Here is a 25,606-nt window from a genome sequence, read left to right on the forward strand (position 1 = left end):
CACGGAAACGCCGTTTACCTTCCCGCTGTAGCGGTTCCTATTTATCTACTTGCATTTTGACGTGCTTTCGAACTGCTAGGTTGGCAGGAGCTGGGACCGAGCAACGGGAGCTCACCCCGTCGCAGGAATTCGAACCGCTGACCTTCTGATCAGCAAGCCCTAGGCTCTGTGGTTTAACCCACAGCGCCACCTGGGTCCCTGTTCTCACAGTATCCGAAGGTAAATATATGCACCCTGTTTCAAAGATATATTTGCCTGGCTCTGCATTTTTCTGATGTTGCAAGGTTCACATCCCTTTAGCCTTTTCTCATTGGAAAAATGAACATATTTGTTGTTTCCTTCTATATCTCTACCTAACCTACTGTGTGTTAGCAGGGGTTGGGATGCCTCTTCTAGGGAAGACTGTTCTACCTTCCCAAATGTTTAACTCACCTTATAATTGGCATGGTTTTTACTAATTTTGGGGGCTGTTGGATTAATTTTGTGCTGTTTTATACTTGCTTTTGTATAGTCATTTGAGATTGTGTACTACTTTACTGTTGTTATTCTTTTATTTTATAAAAAATAAAATTATTTTATAAAGTTTATTATAATACACCTTGTACATTCCAGGAATAGGAAGACAAAATATTTATCTTTTAAATACTATTTCACAGTACTCAAAACTGTGGATGCACCGCTTTTTTACATGCAATCATGCATTCTATTTTATGCATTGTTTCCAACGACTCTCTTGATTGCTAACCCTTGTAACCATAATTGTGGATACTTTTTTTTTAGCTTACATCATTTCAGATTTACCAGCATTTGATTACACCTACTATTTCATTGCCTACCTGCTTAAAGCATTCTCTTAACTCTCTAAAGCAGGCATAGGCAAGCTCGGGACTACAATTTTGGGACTACAATTCCCATGATCCCTAGCTAACAAGACCAGTGGTCACGGATGGGAATTGTAGTCCCAGAACATCTGGAGGGCCGAGTTTGCCTATGCCTGCTCTAAAGCCTGAGTAGACTACAGCACATCTAGATGATATTTTTCTCCATGCCACATAGCTTGTGATGTTGATCTAAACCAGGGGTTGTCAACTTGGTCCCTACCACCCACTAGTGGGCGTTTCAGGATTCTAGGTGGGCAGTAGGGGGTTCTACGGCACAAGCCAAATCCTCCTTCCATCGAGCACTGGTTGGCGGTAAGAAAATTTTACCATCAAGAAAGATGCATTAGTGGGTGGTAGGTATAAAAGGTTGACTACTCCTGATCTAAACCTTTGCACAGAGACTGATAAGGAGAGTTATACTTCAGTGATTTAAATATATATGCCTCTGGCCTATTATGCCATTGTCTATGAATTTCTGCTGGTGGGATCTGGAAGGTTACCAGGTTTCTGACCATACATATTTATTTTTCATTCAACCTGTCCTACTAGCATCTTGACAGGTTGAGAAACTAGACTTGTCAATTGATCTTGGTTAGGTTGAATCAAGGCAAGATTGAAATACCAAAGGACTATTAATGTTATATTCAAAAGAGGCCTCTAACTCCCCTCACTGATGGAGTTCAACTTTCCATAGTAATACAGATCCATCCGGCGTGCCACTCATTATGTGTGCATTTGAGATGGCCACTATCTTTTCACCAGATCCAGTGACCATCATTTGCACCTTCATAGACAGGACTGGACTACATCAGCCCCCCCTTTAATAACCATTTGGAAGTTTCAACTGGCACTAAATATAGCAGCCCATCTTCAAACAGATGAGTTGCTAAGATCATATTATACAAGTGCTCCAGCATCTTCATTAGCTTCCTGTTGCTCTCCAGAGATAATTCAATATGCTGGGTTTGATTTATTAAACTTGGTCCAGCCTATGTATGTGAGTGATTTCCTCCTCAAACTGTGCCCAGGCTTTTCCTCAGGAAAGATCAAAGGGTGAGGAAGATCAATGGGGGTCACCGCTCAAAGACAACACATGTGCCTTTTGGTAACAGAGCCCAGTAGCACACAGTTCTCTTACCCTTGTCTTGTCTCACAGGACAAGACTGGAGGGGGGTGTGGGGCACCACTTTCCAAAGGTACTCTGTGAACCTTTCAGTAATCGTACCCAAGAACAGATCCACTGCTCAACTTCAAGTTTAGCGTAATGTTGCATTCCCATGCACTGAACTAAGTTGTTCATTTTCTAATAAAGATGTATAAGATTGCACCATACTTAAAGATAAAAAATAGCTACCAGTGATTAATGCTATTAAAAATATTGTAAGAACAATTATGAAATTAGATATTTAAAAATCCAGTGTACCTTCTTCGATGGGCTCAAACTTTGCAATGAGCTGAGCAGCAACCCTTTCATCAACTTCAGGCTGAAACTGTTCATTTTTAAGAAACTGGACTAGATTTGAAAGTGGGAGCAATTTGTGGTTCGGAGAGTGAGTTTTGAAAAGATCATGGATTTCACATCTGTGTGCTATAGTACGATAAATTCCTCTAAAATCTTCTATAGTAATAGTTCCAGACTTCAATGAATCACTTGCCTGCTTAAAGGGGAGGGGGTGAGTTAAGAATAATGCATAACAAAATACACAGCATCACATCATTAATGCAAAAAGATAAGGACAGGCACTTCCATGCAACCATCAGATACAGTACTTCTTAAGACAAAAAATTAGTTGTGGTTTTTTTTAAAAAAGTATATATTTCTTTATGGCGATAATGTTAAAAAAGAAAAACTACTGCTGTATTAGACAAAAGGCCCACCTGGAATGGCATTCTGTTTCCAACAGTGGCCAGCCAGGTATCTCCAAAATGTTTGCAGGACATGAAAGCAACTGAGGATGAGAGATGTCTTCAAAACGTACACAGTCCACTTAAAAAACCTGCACGTCTAGCTCTTCAAATCTTATGAACCAGTGGAATGGGACTTTGGGGACACCATGATCAGACAGAGAAAGGGGCTGTGCAGGGAAAGGGATGCTTTGCATTTCTCTGCATGGAAAGGCTTTTCTCTGATATAATCAAATGCAAGGTAAAGTGTGGCGGTTGTCACAGCTCTGGGTCATAGTAAAGCATACCTGTAAGTAGCATATAAGAACACCAGGCATAACACCTTGACTATGGTTTCTTTTCTGAGCCACATATTACTAACATAGCTATAACAAGTAGACTAATAAAAATGCTTGTGGGCTAGTAAATTTCATTTGTGAACAGGTAGGTAGCCGTGTTGGTCTGGATCGAAGTAAAATAAAAAAATTCCTTCAGTAGCACCTTAAAGACCAACTAAGTTTTTATTTTGGTATGAGCTTTCGTGTGCATGCACACTTCTTCAGATACAGTGAAGTTGCAGTAAAGGCCTCCCTATTATCCATTAGCTGTTTCATAAATTTTAAAGCTCCGTCAGGTGTTCTGCATTATTAATGTTCCTCTTGCAACTTGTGGATACAGCCAATGAACATATCTGCATACTATTGTGCAAAATTATCATTTGCAGTTAAGCACAGGGAATATTACATGCTCTTGCACAGACACGCCATTAATTCTACACACTACAACAAAGCTGCACACCACTACAAAAATTGCAATCTTGCCATGTTTAATTGATAATATAATTTGTCTGAACAACAGTACTCAAATATGGGTCGGTTAAGGTGGGTGAAACTAATTCAAGGGACAATCTAAAGCCAAGATCTGCTGGGATGCCCAGCACAGCATAAACCCCACATCCTCTGGCTCAGCCAGATACCCCAGTGGAACATCGAACATCCTCGTACTGGCAGAGCTAACTAAAATGAAACCAATGGATAGTAAGCTGGTATAAGCCCTGAAAAAAATGGGCATTATGGGGGCGGGGCGGTGGTGGGTGGGACTAACGGTAGGTCCTAACTCTGTTCAGTTCAACCACAGGACCTGGCAACCCAGCGGAATATGCGTCAGCAAAAAGGGTGGTGTGAATCAAATTCTATTTTGAATGCTTGTTTTCCCTCTGGCAAGGCTTAGGGCGGCCATCTCTGCCAACCATAGCCCCGCAATTGAACAGAGTTTCGAATAAAGGTAGGTTCCGCCAGCTTTCTGTATTTAAAATGGCCTGTCAGGTTGAAATCCTAATTCTCCTTACTTGGGTGCAAGCCCTACTGAATTTCACTTATGTCCCTCTCACATTAAAATGGAAAAAAGTCATTAATTAACTTCCACTGATTTCAATGGGAATTACAGTATGTGAAATGGCCTAAGTCTGCATCTTACTCATAATTTTTAAATGTTCTGACAAGTAAAACTTCAGTCGCAGTTTTTAAGCAACATATTTCTGACTACTTCCAGTCAGAGATATTATACTGGAGTTTGAAGTTTTGAAGTAGTAGCCTTTCAGACAGTTCTTAGTGAGCTCTGCCCTCACTTCCCATGACGTGCTTTGATCACACCAAGAGGCAGTAGCCCCATAAAACCTGTATAATTTAAGAGGCAGTGTTTCCTATTTGACGATAGCATTGGAGGGCAATGACCCATATTTTATTTCGTTTAATTTGCTTCCTACACAGGTTTTCTCCTAAGCACCTTAAGGCATATCTTAGGCCCATGTGCTCCTATCCTTTCCCTTCTATTTGATTGCCCAAGGCATGAAATGTTGTTGTCTGTGTTCGTTTTTAGATGGCATGCATTAGGTTTAATTTACTCCTAATTGCCATTGTTGTTTCATATTGCTTGTACCACACTTGCTATCCTGATTGCTCCTTCCAAATCTAATTTAGAACAACATCCAGACGGGTACTTAAGGACTGCTTGCTTTCTTATAGCCCTGCCCAATTACTGAGGTCTTCGGAGGGAGTAGATGTTAGCAATCCCCATACAGCTCATATTCATTCAGTATTGTGGGTCCAACTTTCTGGAACTCCCTTCATGCTGAGATCAGAAAGGGACCCATTGGACTTCCAGCGCCTAATAAATACCATTTTATTTCAGCAGGCACTTTAAGTCATTTCTGATTTTATAGTTAGGCACTTTCAAGTTGTTATTACAGTGAGCTTGTTTTATGGACATGCACATGTGTTTTAAGGGTGCTTAACTTTGACTGGATCGTGCCAATGGGTGAACACTGTAACTGAAGAAGGTATAATGAAAAAGCACCTGGGTGAGAAAAGCAGCAGCTGGGACTATGAAGATGGTGGTAAAGGCTGCATAAGAGATGGTTGGATATTAGCTGGGGGAAATGCAACAGAAAAAACACACAAATAATTTCAGGGAATAACATATGGAGCAAAAATGTAAGGGCATGATCCAGTAACCTGGATCATTTTTAACTTAAATTCCTTAGGCTGTGTGTCAATGGGACTGATAAAAACATACTTAAATATTTATTGTTGTTATCAACCTAATATTGGCTGGATTTTGCCTCAAATTTGTAAAACATGTTTCTCTCCTATGTAATTAATGGCTTTTTTTACATCTGCATGAGAACTTAAAAAGCTTGTTTTGCACAGTAAAATAGGTTTGCATGACCACTGTATTACGCAGCAGCAAAATCTTCATTCTGTACAAAAGCTACACATTCATAAAATTAAAATCAGGTAACTAAATTCTTCAACAAACGTATCCAGCTGAAAAGCATCCTAACTTTCCAACACTCAAGAGGCAATAAATACAAGCTTATTTTGATTTTTCACACGGGAAATGTTACTTCATTTCATACAACAAATAAAGAGTTCTTACCATTGGAGATGAAATGTTTAATTTTTAAAAAAATGTTTTGGTTTAAGAAGAAGAGGAAATACATTTGAGAATATTAAGGCCAATAGTTTCTCCTTTTATATGCAGTTTATTTTGACTGTTTCATTTAAGTGACAAAATAGGCACATGACATAAAAACATGTTTATATTTTAAAAGCAATATTTAAATAACTGATTATGGCCATATAATTGTTACATATATGTATATATATAATTATATTTAGCTAAACCACCAGTAACTTTTGTAACAGTCTGTTGGATACTGAAACAGGATAAATATGGAATTGTGTAACATTAGATAAGTCTGTCAAAAGTAACTTAAAAGTTAAAGGAGAAAAAGCAACAGAGACTTTATATAATAATAATAATAATAATAATAATAATAATAATAATAATAATAATAATACAATCTGGGCGGCTTCCAACAGGATATTAAAAGCACAATAAAACATCAAACATTAAAAACTTCCCTGAACAGGACTGCCTTCAGATGTCTTCTAAAAAATCAAATAGTTGTTTATTACCTTGACACCTTACAAAAAATGAGGACCAAAATATATTGTTCTTTGTTGTGAGAATGATCTTTGTCAGGCCAGCAGGAAGTCCTAGAGAAGCATTGTGTGGAAAATGCTGCATACGAGGGTCAAACATTATGTTCCACTGAAACTCCATATTACAAACTTCAGGGTTGGGGTGGGGACACATCAGGGGGTGGGGAGGGGAAGCTTTGGCATTTTTGGTTACCATGCTCAGCATATAACATGCCATATGAATGAAAGAGGCTAGACTTTTGAGATGTTGAATGTATAAAGCCAATGCAAAATATGACCACAATGTGCCAGAAGGTGATAACCAAATATTGCTAGCTTGAGGAAAAATCTATTCTGCAACAAGCTTTTTTCTACTCCTCTCTGCTGCTGCTAGTACTGTTTAATATGTAATGATGTAACTCCATCAATGTGCTAGAAAGCACTGTACAGAATATAGTAATGACACGGTCCCCGACAGACTTTACAATACTGAACAGAGAGTAATGCAGGCTTCCTCAACCTCAGCCCTCCAGATGCTTTGAGACTACAATTCCCATCATCCCTGACCACTGGTCCTGCTAGCTAGGGATCATGTGAGTTGTAGGCCAAAAACATCTAGAGGGCTGTGGTTGAGGAAGCCTGGAGTAATGTCTCCAAATATCATTGACCTCAGTGACAAACTAATCTGCTCGGTTTTTCACATACTGTATAGTAAATTCATCTTTAAAACCTTATTTTAAAGTAACGGTTTGCAGATTAATAGTACTTCCAATCCTATTCAGTTATACAGGTATTCTCACCTTAAAAATGTGTTTCACATGAACATAATCAAAGGGGATGTCAAATTTAGTAAGCAATTCCAAAGTACTTTCAAAATTAATCTTTCCTTTTCTAAACTTGTCATGGATGACGTTTAAAAACCACGTAAATGAAAAACTAGTTAAGGAAATCAGCTGTCTTTATTAAGCATTTATCCTTTTTCTCCCTTAGCCAGATTGTGCTGGGTCCCCAATCCCATCCTTCCCATTACACAGTTTTATCCAATGCTAGTCCTACTCATAGCAGACCCATTGAGGTTAATAGACATGACTAACACACATTCATTAACTTCAGTAGTCTACTCTAAATACACCTGAGATACAACCCACAGGTTCCTGCACCAAGTCACTTAGATTATAATAGTCAACAGTGGGAGCAATAAAGAATATTGTTTTGTTATTTAAACCAGTGTTTTATATGTACTGTATTTTTCTGCTATTTTTGTTATCTATGAATGATCCAAGGCATTGTGAAAATTGCTGCAACTGTAGGGCAAAACTATACAATTTAAATAAATGGAGAGCTAATACAGTAGTAACACACAAGATAGGGTGCAAGAATAGTAAAAGCAAAGATTAAAAGGTTCCTGTGATATATGTAACTTTTTTTCCACTGGGACTGTATTAAGGGTCCAATATACTTCCAAACCTCAACACACAAAGATTTGTATAGGCTGAAATCCTACACAAACATTTCCGAAAGTATGACCCATTGCAATTCAAGAGGGCTTTCTGCAGTGATAAACTGCCTCCAAATTGCCCAGATATTCATTTTGGGGGTTGTATTGGTGGCGCATTTCCTTCTGGAGAACTATACACTATAGTGCATAACGACTCCCCGATAGATCTATCCGCTTCCAGACTTTATATTGCAAACTTATTGGTGCAGGGAAATCCTGAATGATGCTTGCAAATTCTACATGTCAATAGCACATGATAATTTCCTAACAATTTCACCCATGCTTCCTTGCGAAGCAGCTCCAGGCTGCGTTTGTGGATACCCACTTAAAACAGCATTTCTGTGAATGAAGCATTGCTGCAACAGGGAGCACGAGTGGTCTCATGGGGGCCCACAAAGCAGTTCATTGGGTTTTCCGGTATGCTGAGCATGGTGCAATGCTCCTTTCTTGGGAAAATCCCCATCCTATTTCACCAGAAATGGTTTGCCTTGAGTTACTGATGCACTTTCTAGCAGTGGGTGAGCCTGTCCCCTGCCATGTGCAATTCTGCAATTGAGGTTTGTGTGTGTGTATGTATATGTGTATGTGTGTGTACATGTATATAAATGTATATGTATGCATGTTTATATGTATGCATGTATATATGTATGTGCAATCACATGGACTGTGTGTGTACGCTTATGCATAGCTAGAAATATACAACGTCGTTAACTCTCCCCCGGTGGTGCTGGGGAATGAAAACAGCCGAGGAAGGATATCTGGCTTCCATGATGGTCGCTCCTCATGGCCTGTTGCCCTCGCTCCTCGCTTGCTCGGGTGGTTCCAGCGGCTCCTGGCGAGGCATAGTTTTCGCCCCCCCGCCCCTGGGCCAGCCAGGGGTCCGAGGGGCTCCAGGCAAACCCCCCACCCCGCGCGCCCCCAAAGTGACGCTCCCCTTCCCTCCGTCCGCGCAGACGAAGGGGAGCGGGGTGGGGGTGGGGGTGGGTGGGGAGAAAGTGAATGTTCAAGAAAGGAATTGGGGGAGGGGGGGGAAACAAGGGGCGGAGGCAAACGAGGAGGAGGAAGCCAGCGGGCGCGGCGCGCGCCAGGCGCGAGGGGGACCCGGGAGGAGGAGGAGGCGCGCGCCTGTGCGGCGCCGGGCGAACGCCTAGTCGGCACGCGGGGCTTTTGTGGCGTCACGAGGCCACGTTCGACGCCAACGGTTCTCCCGCCAGAGCCCGTCACGTGGTTGGCGGATCTTTTCCCTCCAATAACCCCCCCGCCGCCGCCCTCAAAATTAAAATTCTCTTAGCGCGTCATCTTCGTTTGCCCAACCGCTCTCGTTTTCTCTCTCTCTCTCTCTCTCTCTCTCTCTCTGAAAATGCCGTTGTTTTTAAGCGCGGGAAAAGGATTCTCTCACTCTCCCTCCCTCTCTCCTGGAGAGAATAATATGCGGTGGAAATTAAGTAAATAAAATCATCCGTCCAGTGCAAGGGGCCCGCGAGCGACTCGTTTTAAGAGCAAAGAACCATCCAGGGAAACGAGAAACAAAACACCTCACAATAAAAGCCGTGCGGTAACCCCGCCAAAAAGACCCCTCCACCCCCCATAAAGCGAAAAAGAAAACACCAACATAGCAAAAATATCGCCACCCTTCAAATGGGGGAAATAAATGCTTCCCCTCCCCCTTACCTAGTGCCGAAAGGATTAAATGATGGCGCTGGGTGGGCCTAGCAGGTGAGAAGAATCTTTGTCACTGGGGAACCTCGCTTCAAAATTGTCATTGTTACTCGGAGCATTGTTTCTCTAAGTCCTTGTTAGAGAAAGGGGGAGAGTCCCTTCAGCCTCGCCCTCATTCTGCCTCAGCAGCCCCATAAGTCACTTCACGCCAAAGGAAAGCGCCTGAGAGAAAAACACACAAAACCACTCTCAACCTTGGTACTCCTATTTCGTAGCCTCATAGAATTGTAGCGTTGGAATCATTCTAGTGGTCCAACACCCTGCAATGCAGGAAAAGGCAGCTGTCCCACATGGGGTTCAAACTTTGGCATTATCAGCATACCATGCCAGGGGCGTAGCCAGGATCAAAACTAGGGGGGGGCAAGCCATGGTCGTTCAGGGGCGGGGCCCCGAAGTGGGAATGTGGGCGGGGCTACAGGGCCAGGTGGCCTGATGATATCGTGGCGGCGGCAGCGGCCACCTTGTGCTTCTGGGGCTGGCAGCATCGGCGGCTACCCTGCTTGGCTGAAGAGGACGGGAGGGTCGGGCAGGCGAGAGGGGGTGACAGGGCGGGCGAGGGCGAGGCAAGGCACGGCCGCAGACACGACGGCTCCAAGGCGTTGCTGCATATCAGCATAATATTTCAACCATGTTGTGGGTTCAAGCCCCACCTTAGGAAAAAATTCCTGCATTGCAGGGGGTTGGACTAGATGACCCTTGTGGTCCCTTCCAACTACAATTCTATGATTCTATTGATATATAGCCATAGCATATGCATCATTCTGCTTTCTTGAATTGTCCTACTCCTAGGCATAGCAGCCAACTCCTAGAGGCCTAGGTGCATCTCCCCCCCCCCAATTACTGGTAAATACAGTGGTACCTCGGGTTACGAACGCGATCCGTTCCGGGTCGCAGTTCGTAACCCGAAAAGTTAGTAACCCGAAAAGGGCCCGAACCGCCGCTTTGCGCATGCGCAAAGCGCTATTTCCGCTATTTTTGCGCATGCGCAAAGGCGTGCGGCGCTTCTGCGCACGCGCGCACGGCGAAAATACTTCCGGGTTTGCGAAGTTCATAACCCGGGTTGTTCGTAACCCGAGGTGTTCGCAACCCGAGGTACGACTGTACTGTATTTTAGAGTCACCCCCCCCCATGTTGATGGGCTTTCTATGTGGGGCTTTTCTGCCCCCCCCCCCCGTATTTTATTAAGGATGGAAGAGGGAAGGAAGGAAGAAATAGAGAGAGGGATAACTCATATTTGTGGGTGCCTCTGGGTGATGCTGTGATGCTGGAACTCTGCAGTAAGAGGACGGGAGGGTTGGGCAGGCGAGAGGGGGTGGCAGGGCGGACGAGGGCGAGGGAAGGCACGGCCGCAGTCACGACAGCTCCGAGGTGTTGCTGCATATCAGCATAATATTTCAACCATGTCGTGGGTTCAAGCTCCACCTTGGGAAAAAGATCCTGCATTGCAGGGGGTTGGACTAGATGACCCTTGTGGACCCTTCCGACTACAATTCCATGATTCGATTGATATATTACCATAGCATATGCATCAATCTGCTTTCTTGAATTGTCCTAGGCATAGCAGCCAACTCCTAGAGGCCTAGGTGCCGCCCCCCCCCAATTACTGGTAAATACTGTATTTTAAAGAGTCACCCCCCATGTTGATGGGCTTTCTATGTGGAGCTTATCTGCCCCCCCCCCCGTATTTTATTAAGGACGGAAGAGGGAGGGAAGGAAGGAAGAAATAGAGAGAGGGATAACTCACATTTGTGGGTGCCTCTGGGTGACGCTGTGATGCTGGAACTCTGCAGCAAGAGGAAGATACTGGTACGCCTGTACAGGAGCCTTGCATGTACAGAGAACTGATTGAAAACTGGCTTTCAACTCAGCTAAGGCAACAAGTGACAATTTTCTAAACTTTTAGGGAGCATTTTTCACACAACCCTTTACATTTTCATCTTTCCGAAAGTACTAGGATGAGATGAACATATTTTTCTGCTTTTCATATATCTATGCATATTCAGTCATATTTGTAATAGCCTTTTATCAAGTGCTTGCATTGATCTCTGGCATATGCATACCCTGCGGGATTGCTTCAGCAGGAACTGCCACTGATGGATATCTCAATTGCTCTGCACAGCTAAGATCACAAGGCACTTTTCAGATGTCAAAATGATCACATTGACCATCGATGATGAAGGAACTGGAAAACCATTTCAAATTTGGGTGGGTGGGTAGAAGAGTTTTCTCTGAAATGGGGAAAGATTCTCAGTGAAGGGTAAAGGCCCACACTTTGATGCAATCAAGATTAAATTACAAGAAAACAGTATTTTAAGAGCACATTTATACCTCATAGTAATTGCTTATTTTTGTGTGTGTCCAATCTCTCTTATTCAGAAGCAACCAGAGCAGCTTACAAAATAAAAATCATGCTTGAACAATAAAAACATGATTACAACAAATAAGAACAGTAAGGAAGGTACAAGTGTTTTATCTCTTTTTAGCTAGCATCAATTTGTTGATTTTCATCATCTTTTGAATGCTTTTAGTTCCCTGTTTTTATCGAGAATTTCAATATTTTGTAAACTGCTTAAAGGTTTGTTAGCATAATCAAGTAGTATACATTTTTTTTAAATAAACAAACAGCAACATCAAAGCACCAACATAATCATAGCATAAAAACAAACAAAACATCAGATCCAAAAAAGATGAGGACTCATGCCAATGACAACTCTGATACGCCACTACTTTTTGTACCCTTCCATTAGAGAGAGTAAGGTGGCTACCTGAGGCAGCTAGTTTTGGGTGAAAAGGCAACAATTGTTAGTTATTTAATTTATTATTACTGGATTACTAGGGAGCAGGAAAAGTACCGGTAGTTATAGTTGTGGGATTTTCTGCCTCAGGTGCCAAAATAATTTGACCATGTTGTGCTTCTCAACATGGGATGCAGAATGCCATTATCTGCTCTGTCCAGGAAACAAAATGTATTATGTACATTCTGGTTTTAAATTAGAATCCAAAAGCATATGTAGTGTTGTGGCTTGGTGGACCTGCCTACCGCATATCCTTACATCAACTTTCAAAGGAATCCAAATCAGAGGCTTGGAAGTTGAACAAAATGCTTGGAGAAGAACATATATGGAAAGGTGGTCCTTTAAGTACCTATGTCCCAAACCAGCTGGGGATATTAAAACAAGAACCAATGCCAAAACCTGAAAATAAATAGGTTAGTCATGCAGATCAAATAGCAACTGGGTTCAAGATACTGTACCCTTTTCCAGAAAGCAGCATCATCATTTTCTGCAAGTACTACATACTAACAATGATAAATATGCAAGTAAAACAATCCCCTTTTTGAAGTGTTGTAAACATTTTAAGCAATTTGCATGCATTGTGTACATCCAGTGCTGGGTAGAAGGAAGGTCCACCAGTTGATGACTGGGAAATTTCCATAGGATCACTTCCTGCCTGCAAGTCGCTGAGGTTGTTATAAAACATTGTTGGACTGGGGGCAAGGGAACAAAAATCCACAAAGCCTCCATTAATACCAGGCAAAACCACAAAATTGTGAGCAAGTTTTTCAGGTCTATTCACTGCATTCCTTTGTTTAAGAGAGAATACACAATCCAGAATTCTTTATCAAGTTGTACGCTAAACAAAGCTGGAGGGTAGGACGCTAGCTTGATGTTGAAGGCATAGAGTTTGAATTTAGTTCCAATCTCAAAATGGAGTTTGAGAGGAGATATCAAAATTAAATAGATGAGGCTCGACTACAGGGTAGACAAACCTTTTGCAACCCTGGGCTCCTTTGGGGGAAGGGGCAGGACAAAAAAAATTTTTTAAAAAATATTTTTATTATTGGCCAGTGGACCGTATTGACAGTCAGCCACCCTTGAATGGGTCACATGTCATAGAGTTGGAAGGGACCACAAGGATCATCTAGCCCAGCTCCCTGCAATGCAAGATTTTTTCACCTAATATGGGGCTCAAACCTATGATCCTGAGATTAAGAGTTTCATGCTCTACCTTCTGAACTATTTTGTGATGGTCTGATGATTAGGTGCAAATCTGAATGTTACCCTTCATGACATTTGCTTAGTTGTTTTTGGAAGTCTTCTTGGGTAGGCATGATTTGGCTTTAATTGGAGTTAATGACTTCAAGGATTGAGACTTGTAGATTTCATTAAGATCTCCTGGCCTTTCCCTCTATAATATGACTATTGCCCCTTCTTTTCCAAGTTTACTGTGTCTCTCCACTGCTATTCTGCGTCACGTTTTGCTCCAAACCCCCAGAACTGCATAATGCTATCTTAAACACACCCCATAATTTGGATAAACAAGAGTGTGTTGCAATGCATATGTATATTTCCTGTCTTGTAAAAGAGAGGAGGAGAGTATCCATTTTCATTCAAAATTTATTTTCATGTTGTGATTTTGATTTATGTTCTTGAAATGCTGCCTAAGAATCACAAGAAATTAGAACATATGGTAAGTTGCGGAATTGTGCCTCCAAGACAACTTCATCTCTATTGAAAACTGTCTTCAGCAAATGCTGCTGGCCAAGTAAAATATATAATCATCCTCTCCATTCCATAGTACTCAATATCTTAAGGTATATTCTCACATAACCCTGGGATATCAAATTCCACAGGATGTATCAATCTAGTGACTAGGGCTACAATTCTATATACATGGGAATAAACACAGTTCCAAGAAAAGACACAGGATTGTGTCATAATTTCCATTTACCTTATTGGCCTTATAAGGGATGCGGGTGACGCTGTGGTCTAAACCACTGAGCCTCTTGGGCTTGCCGATCAGAAGGTTGGCAGTCCGAATCTGCACAATGGGGTGAGCTTCTGTTGCTCTGTCCCAGCTCCTGCCTACCTAGTAGTTCAAAAGCACACCAGTGCAAGTAAATAAATAAATAAATAGCTGTGGCGGGAAGGTAAAAGACGTTTCCGTGTGTTCTGGGTTCATCACAGTGTTCCGTTGCACCAGAAGCAGTTTAGTTATGCTGGCCACATGACCTGGAAAGCTGTCTGTGGACAAATGCCAGCTCCCTCGGCCTGAAAGTGAGATGAGCACCGCAACGCCATAGTTGCTCACTGTCCAGAGGTCCTTATTGGCCTCATGGATGGGTGGCCATCAGTGCCATGGAAGGTGAGAAGCATTTTTCATTGAAGGCTAGGACACAATTCATCTAAAAGTACCACACAGTTGCAAAAAATAGAAGTTCATTGTGGCTTATGTAAGTAACATTGTAGGGGAGGAATGAAATCAAATTAAGTTCATCTCTTGATGGGGTGAAGGAGAAACAGCCCAATCCAATCAGTATTTCATACAAATTAATGAGATGAAACGTGCAGTAATAATGAAAAGTGCCTCTGAGAATGTCCAGTGTATTTTCCTTGCCACTTAATTTCTACAATTATCCCCTACTCAACTGGGGTTAGGGGCACAGCCTTCTAGGACAAAGGAAATGCCCCTGGATGGCTGCGTGGTGGCCAGCAGTGGCAGCAGCGAGGTCGGGGTCGGGGTTCTTCTCCCTCCTCCAAGAGTCCCCTCCTCTCCCTTAAGGTGGGGGCAACAGAGCAAGTGGACCCCTGTTCTCCTTTGCCTTGTTTTTCCTTCTTCTCTCCCTCCTTTCTGCGGGGGCAGAGGCAGCAGGGCCGGGGCTTCCTTTTTCCTCCTCCAGCCTCCAGAGTGCCGTCCGTCAGGTTCGCGGGGGGGGGGGTTCTGGCAGATCCCCGGTTGCTGCACTGGTTCCCCCCAGTGTCCGGGCGGCGGCGGCAGCGGTTTCGGTGGCTTAGGAGCCCGTCTGGCAGCTCCTGCAGCGCTGGTCACTTTCAGGAGCTCCGCGGCTCTGTGCCAACCATCTTGCCTCGCCAGAAGTTCACAAGGCCCCCAGAGATGTGTCTCCTGTGGCATTCCACCGCCGGCCGGAAGTGAGGTCTCAGCATGTGGCTGCATGTCACCGAAAATGGCTATGCGTGTCAATGCTGACACGCGTGTCATAGGTTCGCCATCACTGGCTTAGTTGAATGCTCATCATCTTACATAGATCCTCTCTGCAAACAAATCAGAACAAATGCTCAGTAAAGAGCAGACACTGTATAATTGCCATGTAAACTTTGTGCAAATAATCAGGATGAATGCTCAATAAACTGAGGAGCCCTCAGACTTAAGGGTGCATTTGCTCTGTTTTGCCATGTTATGAAAGATATTTCAATTCAAAAGCTAAGTTCTACACTGAGGCCTATGCTTTCAGCCCTTCTGAACAATATAAATATTAACAGTGCAATCCTACACATGTTTACTCAGAAGTAAGTTTCATTAAGTTCACTGGGGAATACTGCCTAGTCAGTGGGTTTAGGAGAGAAGCCTCAAAGTCTGTAGTGAACACCTAAAAACATTGTAATTGTCATACTGAATCAATGCAAGATCACTCCCATCCTGCATCCTGTTTCCAAATGGTAGGCAGATAGATGCTTCAGAAAGCTCTGCTGCTTAATTGTCACCTGATACTAAGTGGTATTATGCTTGTGGACTTACCCATTTAACTGTCATGGTTAGTAGCTGATGCCAAATTTATGTCTTATAGGACTATGTCAAATCCTTGTTTAAAGCCATCTAATCTAGCAGGCATCATCACACCCATCAAATACTCCCTTTTCCATTGCTGATCTCTTTCATCAGATGAATGAGTTCTCGATGTTATGAGAAGGGGGGGAGAAAGACCCTTTGTGCAATCTCCCATATCAAATTTGCCCTGAGGCTTTTATTGCTGCTTGTAACTCTGCACCTGAGGTTTGTTTTAATTTCCTAGACTGGTTAACTGCTTCCAACTTGCATTAATATTTGTTGAACATCAGCATTTAATATTTATTCTCAGATTGATTTTATAATGTTCATGTAATGAAATTCTCTTAAGCAGAAGCCAATAATGGAAACAGCTTTCCTATTTTTTAATATTGCATTTCTGTTGTGCTGTTATCAAATTCTTGGACAAAACACCCATAACCTTTGGAGCTTTCAGAATGCCAGTTGTATTTTAGAAATGTCTTTCAAATTGAGCTTTCTAATTTATTTGCTTTAAAATTGTATCTTTCCCTCCACGCCCCCAAAAAGAAAAGCTCACACAAGAGTTTCATAATGATTTTTAAAGTCAAAAATCCTATTATCTTATTGGCAACAGTAAGATTGGCAACAGTAAGAATGAATATTCTTAAGACATGATGTTGGTGAAAAGTATGCCTGCTCATTACAAGCTTTCTTTTAGTGCTGCTACTACTGTGGCTTTTTTCAATTTGCTGTTTAATACTTAAAATCCAGATCCAATTAAAATTACTAGAGGCCTCAGGACTATGATACTTAGGGGATCCCTGAATGTTTGACAGGAGTCTTCACTATTTATTGTGCAATTGCCTGTCTTTGGACGTTTCACCCAGAGCTTAAAGACAACAAGAGATGCCAGTAAACAGGCAGGGAAGAGGTGCTCAGTGTGTCATGTCCATTTCATATGACACTAGTCAAGAAGAGATAGAAAAGGTAGCTTCAAACAATATAGTGGCCACATGGAGGCAACTGAGGCAACTTGAACACAGTTCCAGAAGGAAACTGACAAGCTGGAACGTGTCCAGAGGAGGGCAACCAAAATGGTCAAAGGTCTGGAAACGATGCCTTATGAGGAACGGCTTAGGGAGCTGGGTATGTTTAGCCTGGAGAAGAGAAGGTTAAGGGGTGATATGATAGCCATGTTCAAATATATAAAAGGATGTCATATAGAGGAGGGAGAAAGATTGTTTTCTGCTGCTCCAGAGCATAGCTGCCAAGTTTTCCCTTTTCTCGCGAGGAAGCCTATTCAGCATAAGGGAAAATCCCTTTAAAAAAGGGATAACTTGGCAGCTATGCTCCAGAGAAGTGGACACGGAGCAATGGATTCAAACTACAAGAAAGAAGATTCCACCTAAACATTAGGAAGAACTTCCTGACAGTAAGAGCTGTTCGGCAGTGGAATTTGCTACCAAGGAGTGTGGTGGAGTCTCCTTCTTTGGAGGTCTTTAAGCAGAGGCTTGACAGCCATATGTCAAGAATGCTTTGATGGTGTTTCCTGCTTGGCAGGGGGTTGGACTGGGTGGCCCTTGCGGTCTCTTCCAACTCTATGATTCTATGAGGAATTCCTCTATGTATGTGGTCAAAAGTTCAAACTGAGCAGCAATCTGCTGGATATAAGAGCAAGGAATCAGGTGTGCAAAGAGGAAGTAGATGCATACAAAAAGTAGCATGTAGCTCTAATTTGTGCATAGGTTTATTCAGAAGTAGATACTACTAAGTACAGCTGGATTTATTCTGAAGTAACAAAACAAAGGCCCTATCTGGTTTGGGATAAGGTTATGAGAAAGATCACCTGATGTCATCTTCAGAATTCCTGCTGCAGGTGTTCCCATCTTCAGAGGTGGATGGCGACTAGTGATAGGGCCTTCTCTCTGATGGTCCCTCAGCTGGGAAATACCATTCAAATCCTTTAACCTTTAGGCACCAGGGTAAGGAAATTCTATTCTCCCAAGTGTTCAATGGATCATATACATTTTCCTTGCTTTTTACTGCTATCTTATGGGACTGCCATATCATTGCTTTTATGCTGCTTTACTACCAATCCTTTATTACGGATCCTTGTTCAGTAATTAATTAATTACCATTGTTGGCACCCGTCTGTCTCGGGAGACAATGGAGGAGTGCGCCTTTGGGGTGAAGTTGAACTAATTACTATATCAGTTAATTTGTTGTTAGTTACCTTGAAGTTGTATACTGAAAGGCAGGGTATGAAACATTTCAAACAAATGAAGAATGAAATGGCTACAATTCTTCCTTATAGTGTGAGTCATGGTAGCAGAAAGAGCAAAGGGTTAGCACGTGCCCTGTAACAATCTACCTAAGTGAAACCACTATATCTAAAGAAGCTTTATTTCAGCACCTCTTGCTTATAGTTACTGTATCACAGCCCCTTCATCAGGTGTTTTTATCTCCTCTAGTCATTAACAAATCACAGCTCCTTGTTTACATACCAAGTGCATTAGAGTTGAATGAAAAGCACTAAAATGCACTGTGTGGAACAATTGCTTTTTAAAACTTTTCGACTGAGGATGCTCTGGTCAATGGAGCAGTGCAGTAAGAAATGTCACACTAATGGTAAGTAGAATAAATAATGTAGACTCAAGTATTTATATCACATATCTACTCAGAGGTAAATCTCAGTGAATTCAATGGGCCTAACTCCCAGATATGTGTGTATAGGATTGCCACTTTAGCATTCTGTATCACCATCATCATAATTATTTCATTTGTATGCCGCCTTTCCATAGTTAAAACAATGCTCAAGGTGGCTTACAACATGACAAGATAATTAACATAATTAAAAACGTAACAAAAGCCATAAGCAATAAATAAAGCACATCAAAAAGTACACAACCAAATGGAAAACAATTTCCACATAAATCATAAAATCTAAAATGAAGAATACAGCATTAATATCAATCACAATTTAAAATGACATAGATAAAAAATAAAAGCAATTTAAAAAACAAAAACGGAGCCCTCTCTGCCCAGATGGAAGGAGGCAGGCAAGGGCCTTCAGGCCCTCAGCAGCGAGTGAGTCCCTCGCTGGGCAGCAGCAAACAGTATCATAACATGAAAGGGCCTCCATCACCACCACAAGACTTCACTGTGATCTTCACATTTATTATTATACCAGTAAGATGTGCAACAAAATATTATAGTCTATCTACCCCTCCAACAGGAGTGCTTCAGGGTTCAATCCACCAGAGCATTATAACTTATTACAGGCTCAAGCAAGCCAATTCATTCCCACACCCCACCCTCAGTTTTCTCTTTCCTTTTTCAACCAGGCCACCATACTCTGTGACTTCTGGTGTCATGAACATGCTCAGTTCTCACTGGACAGCTTTTATGCGGGGGGCAGAGGCGTGCCATCTCCCCTTTCTGCGTGTTTATAATGTTGTTTTTGTACTTCTGCAAATATTGGCATCCCCCAGTGATGATGTCTCCCTCTATTTTGTGTTCCTGATTTGCCTTCATTTCTGTCATCAGGAGAGTAATGAACTCGCTATTAGAGGCAATGATTTATTTCCTTAGATGATAACACTGAAGAAAATGTTCCTGAAGTAGCTGTTATTCTTTGAAATTATACTCATAATCTTTTGTTTACTTCTTCCCGAGTTCACCAGCTCCATTGTATCATTAGTACTTCTACAAGATACATGATAATATATGAAATTTGGCTGCCTTTGTTTTGGTTTTTGGCTGAAATGAATTCTACTTCCCAGGATCACTTTGTGGCTATAAGCTGACAACCTCTCACAGTCTCTTCACATTAATTAAATTTTCAAGTAATTACTTATATAACCCACATCGGAATGAAAAGAAAAGCTATACATTATTTGGATGCAGCTCATCGAGGGCAAAAGGTATCGAGAACAAATCTGTAAATATTTAAAGCAACTAGTTGGAAATATGAAGGAATAATGAAAAATGCAATAAAGAAAACACAATTAAAAAGATTTTCCCCTTCATTGTCAGCAAAATTCAGGAACTGAATTTCTTTAAAGAAATTTGTATCTAATTATATTCTCATTAGAGAGCAGATATGAAAAACACATCTATTTTCCAGTACTGATTATTTACTGTTGATTTAACCTTTCACCTTCTATTTCTGTATCAGGAATTATTCGTTATCATAATACATTCTTTTTATAGCCTATTTCTGGTGACTAACGGCCTAAGTGACAATTCAGCAACTCTGTCTATGATCCCAGATGTGCAAAACAGGTTTTCTGTAGGAAGAAGCTATAAATTGAATTAAGTTTCTCACCGTTAGATAGATGCTCCTAAATTCAATCCCCCCACACCTATTTGATTTTCCAGTTGTATTATTAGCAGAGTTTGAGTTCCAACAGACTTTGAGGAAGTGGAAGTCTCCCATGACTGCTACATCTCTCCTTTTAAAATGTTTGGTAATCTGCTCTAGGAAGGCATCATCCAAGTCTTTAGTCTGGCTTGGGTGTCTATAGCAGACACCCACAGTAAGGTCACTGTTGTTTCTCTCTCCTATGATTTTTATGCATATATTCTCAATCTTCCTTCCCTGCTTCATGTCATTGATTTCTTCACAAGTGTACACATACTTTACATATACAGTGGATGCTTGGGGTTGCGAACGTGATCCGTGCGGGAGGCATGTTCACAACCCGCAGCGTTTGCAACCCGCAGCGCCACATCTGCGCACGCGTGGGTCACAATTGGGCACTTCTGCGCATTCACAAAGCACAATTTAGTGCTTCTGCACATGCATGAGCGCCGAAACCTGGAAGTAACCCGTTCAGGTACTTCTGGGTTTGGCACAGGACGCAACCTGAAAAGACGCAACCTGAAGCGTCTGTAACTTGAGGTATGACTGTAATGCTGCTGCTCCTCCCTTCCTGCTTGGTCTATTACTTTTGAACAGGTTATACCCCCTCAGTTCCTATATTCCAGTCATGAGTCTCATCCCACCATGTTTCAGTAATGCTTATTAGATCATATTTGCCATCCTGCTCAATACTGAGCAGGAATAAATAAAATGGCTGAAACTATAAGCAGGAAAATTTAAATTATACTCACAGTATCCCTGAAAAGTATCAACTTTGCTTTTCCTACTCACATTGTACAAGCGGTGCTTCAGTTGTTATTTTATAAATGAATGAATAAATCACAAATCAGGTCAGAAACATCAACACAGGACACACCAGAATACAACAGTTTGGCAGTGAAATCGTATGGATTCCTCATAAAAATTGCATGAACAAGGGTGGCAATTCCAGAAAAATGGACTAGAGTAGAAGTAACCTGGAATAGCTTACCACTGACATTTTAAATGTACATCAGATCACATAGACTTAGCAAAAAATCATTGGAAGTAGCTTTGTTTCTTATGATGCCTGTTTTTAAAGTAATTAGTGAAACCAAAATGAATCTCTACCAGATAATTGTATTCCTGTGGGCCTCTGGTAATTAGGACAAATGCTTCATTGCTGCATTTCTCCTTCTACCAATTAGAACATGCCAATTAATGCTGATTTGCAGTGAGTTCAGGAAAGAAAGGAAGTGTTTAGGAGGATACTAAAAGTTTAGAAATAACAAGGTCAAAAAAGAACTTTCTAGCAGGCTGAAGTAAAGTATTTAAGCTGGTAAATAAGAGTTACCATAAATTCTCATTGAGAATTCTCTATATATGACTATTTAGAGGACTGAGTATTCCTTATGTACGGTATTATATGTTTAATGTTCTCCATGTGCTCTCCATACGCCTTTCGCTAAGTGGCATTGCTCCAAGCTAATTTGGGATATATGAACACTTGGAACATGGAACTGATTTAAACTGGGGAAGAGGGAAAACTGGGGAGGGGAGGCTTTCAACTGATGGTGTAGTTCCTTTGTACTAATAATGCCTCAATTATTATAATTTAATTTACTAAGCAACACCATGGTGAATAGAATGCTTATGAAAGCGTATGCCATCATAAGTTTGGTAGTCATTAAGGTGCCACAAAATGCTGTTGTTTTTGTGTTCGGCTGCTTGTGTTAATAGCATAAGAATAGCCTTGATGAAGCAGACCAAAGGCCCATTTAGTCCATTATCCTATTCTCACATTAGCCATTCAGATGCCTTTGGGAAGCTCACAAGTAGGACATGACTGCAATACTACTCTCCCTACTTATGTTTCCCAACAACTGTTAGTCAGAGGCATTATTTCTCTGAGCCTGGTGGTGAAAGATAGTCATCATGGCTAGCAGCCACCGAGAGCCTTACCCTCCATGAATTAATTGTGTGAAAGCTAATGGGATATACAGAACGTGGTGTTCAGTTCATTGATTGCTTCTGGCGCTAGAAGTGACATTAATGTGCAAAGCCACCATAGTTTGAGATATCAGGGCTACAAGTTGAAGTGTGTTCCTAAAGCAGCAGAGGGTTCCCAGATAATGCAGTAATGCTACTCTCCCAAACTAACCATTGGCTATCCTCAGCAAGAAGGGCCATAAAGGCTTTCTGTTCAAGATAGTGCTTTGCCTGGGCAATAATAATATTTACAGGCTCTGGTCCCCTCATTCAATCCCATTTTCCAGCACTCTGCTAAACAATTGCCTATAGTTCAACTCAGACAGCATTTATTTTGAGGATGTTTTATGTTTTTTTTATTTGCCCCAAGAGTGATGTGCTAAAGGCAATGTTTTAATAGTCCCACACGTGGCATTGCTCTGTCTCGGGGAAGGCAGAAGCCATGTACCGTACAGCCAAGGAGGCTGGAGGTCTGGCCAGAAAATTGAGGTACTAGAGAAAACTGAGACTGACCACAGTGGCACTTGGGTAGTATGGCACCCTGTGTGAGACCAAAATTTGGAGCCCCGCCATCAGTCCTCGTGCTGCCTTCCTTCCCAAAGGTGGGTAAAGAGGTCCTGACTTTGGGAAAGATGCTTGAGGGCTCTGCCAGGGTCCTAGAGCCCCCCTCCTTCCCAAAGCTGAGAAAGTGCTAACTAGGCTTTGAGAAGGAGGTGTGAGGTCTCTAGGACCCGGTCAGAGCCTCATGCCTTCTTCCCAAAGCACCTTTCTTACCAGGCTTTGAGTTGGTGCTTCCTCAGCTCAGTGCCCAGTGCATGTGCATGTGCACCACTCACACAGCCCTAAATCCAACCCAGCAGACCAGTACAATGCTCATTATCAGGGGTAGCCAAAGGAGAGCCTTCTAGATGTTGGACTGCAGGACCCACCACTCTTAACATTAGCCATGAGGGCTGCTGCTTATAGGAGTAATACGGTAGTTCAACATCATTGGGAGTACACCAAGTTGTACACTCCTGCTTGTGATCCTGGAGGGCAAAGACAACCAGGAGGATAAGAAAAAAGGCTTGCAGGACCTTGGGCAGATTGCTGGGAGATCAACTTGTTCAGCTGAGTTTCAGTTCCAACTGTGGACTTGTATCTCTTCCATCGCTGACAATCTTTTCCAGGATCCCTCCCCTGGTTTGAGGAGTGGATGTCTTTAAAGAAATAGCCTACAGGTCTGGAGCAAAAGACTCTGTCACTTCCTTGTGACTTCCTGCCTGATGGTGGGTCTCAGTTTCACATGGATGTAAAGTTCAGAAGGAGCTGATTCTGATGGTCCTGAGGGGTGGGTATATATTTGTTCTGGGAGCTCTAAGCTGCTAGTACAATATCAGATTCTGGGCAGCTTCCAACAGAAAATAAAATACAATATTGAACATTAAAAGCCTCCCTAAACAGGGCTGCCTTCAGATGTCTTCTAAAAATCTGGTAGCTGTTTTTCTCTTTGACATGGGAGGGCGTTCCACAGGGCGGGTGCCACTACTGAGAAGGCCGTCTGCCTGGTTCCCTGCAACTTGGCTTCTTGCAATGAGGGAACCGCCAGAAGGCCCTCGGTGCTGGACCTCAGTGTCCGGGCAGAATGGTGGAGGTGGTTATCTACAGAAACAGGAACAGTGGTGATTTGGACAGTGCTGATCCTAGCTGCTGCTTCAGGCTGGGATTAGGGTCCTGACATCCAGGAAGCTTCACCCAGTCAGTTCCACATGCAGCACACTGGCTGCTGGAGCTGAGCTACTGTGGTTCCTACAGTGGAGATAGCTGTAAGAAGAGACCCTTAATTTGAGCTGCATCTGAACCAGTTGCCCATTGAATGCCATACTGCAACCAAACCCTCACAGAACGTACAGACTCAAGGCTACTTAGGTGCAATAATCATCCAGGCAAATCATTTTCAAACACAGGTGTGACTTGTAGAAATAGTGCTGTAGAAATATGTGGAGCAGTATTCCTCAACCTTGATAAACAGGAGTTACTTTGCTCCTCGCAAGCAACATATTTCAGCTATTGAATATTTTTATGTAATTGGTAAACTCCAAAACCACTGAAAGTCATTTTTTTAAAGTTGGGGTGGAAGAGATACTTATGAAATCTTTAGGATTAACACTTAAGGAATGCTGAAAAACTTTTGGGGGGGGGATGTGAAACTGCATCTCAAGAAGGGTGGAGGGAGAAAGTGTTTCTCATATCAAGGTCTGCTTTTGAAGTTTGGAAGAGAGACTAACATGAAAATAACTCACACATTTTCCAGTCCAGGTAAGAAAATGTACAAGGCGTGTAAGCCACCCAGGGCTCAAAATACACATGACATTGGCTGGGGTGCCCCAATTACTTATAAAATAGAGGATAGGGAGGGGTAATTCTTAGGGAAATACTGTTGTGAAGGTGGGCATCCTAATTTATTCACTGCCCTGGATTTACCTCCTGGTACTTTTCTTTGGAGCTTTGCTGAGAGAGAAAATACTTAGAGGAAGTTAGCAGCAGGCATGGAGAGATCTCAGGTTCCCTCACCCCTGCATCGCTTTTGATTCCTGATCCATGGGGATACCCATCACTGCAGACATGACCCACAGAAGGTGAGGTGGTCTGTAGTCCCAGGGTTCTAGGCAGACAGGAAGGCAAAGCAAGATCAGCACCTTGGACAAGGACCTAAGTGTGGGTTTCAGGATTGCTGTTAGTGCTCCTGCAGCTGAAGCAGAACAATCAAGTTGTATTGGAGGTGTTCTGGAGCAACTGGCGGATCTTTATCGCCTGGGCTAGTTATTCATTGAGTAGAGGTGCCATCCCTGAATTATACATCTGACAAGTTAAAGGGCTGGAGCTTTCTTCTGCAGCCATTGACGACTTCTAGGTCCTGGGTTTTAAGCTGTGGGGGTATCTCATTGAGGTTCTTCTGATTCTCCGAGGTGTCTTTGCTCCAGTCATCAAAGTCCAGTGACCGAGCTGTCTCCATGAGGTTAAAGGGAGCAGATGTGGGCTCCAGTGGCCACAGCTATACATGGGAGAGACCAGAGAGTGGATTCATCCCCTCATCAGGGCTGTTGCCATCAGGGGATGCTGCCTCCACCCCCTGGATTTTTGGCCTAGGGCTATGTCATTTTGCACTTCACCCACACCACCATGCCATTTGCTTCCTTATAGACTCCTAGTTAAGCTCTCACCTCAGTTTATAGGCAATTGAGGGCAGATCTTGAGGGCTTGCCCACAGTTCTGCTTGTCC

At 42.4% G+C, this 25,606-nt stretch overlaps 1 protein-coding gene across 1 annotated transcript in view; it reads right to left on the reverse strand.

Annotated features, from left to right (window-relative positions):
* LOC118091194 (1-phosphatidylinositol 4,5-bisphosphate phosphodiesterase zeta-1-like) overlaps positions 1 to 25,339 on the reverse strand; it is a 62,314-nt gene extending 36,975 nt beyond the window's left edge. The window contains exons 1-3 of the mRNA XM_035127869.2: positions 25,191 to 25,339; positions 7,051 to 7,186; positions 2,305 to 2,536 (exon numbers count right to left, since the gene is read on the reverse strand). Of these exons, the coding sequence (XP_034983760.2) occupies positions 2,305 to 2,536; positions 7,051 to 7,186; positions 25,191 to 25,339 (517 nt within the window). The remainder of the gene's footprint in view (positions 1 to 2,304; positions 2,537 to 7,050; positions 7,187 to 25,190) is intronic.
* Between the last annotated feature and the right edge of the window lie 267 nt (positions 25,340 to 25,606).

The sequence above is a fragment of the Zootoca vivipara genome, chromosome 10 (assembly GCF_963506605.1).
Source record: "Zootoca vivipara chromosome 10, rZooViv1.1, whole genome shotgun sequence".
In the NCBI taxonomy this organism is placed as follows: domain Eukaryota; kingdom Metazoa; phylum Chordata; class Lepidosauria; order Squamata; family Lacertidae; genus Zootoca; species Zootoca vivipara.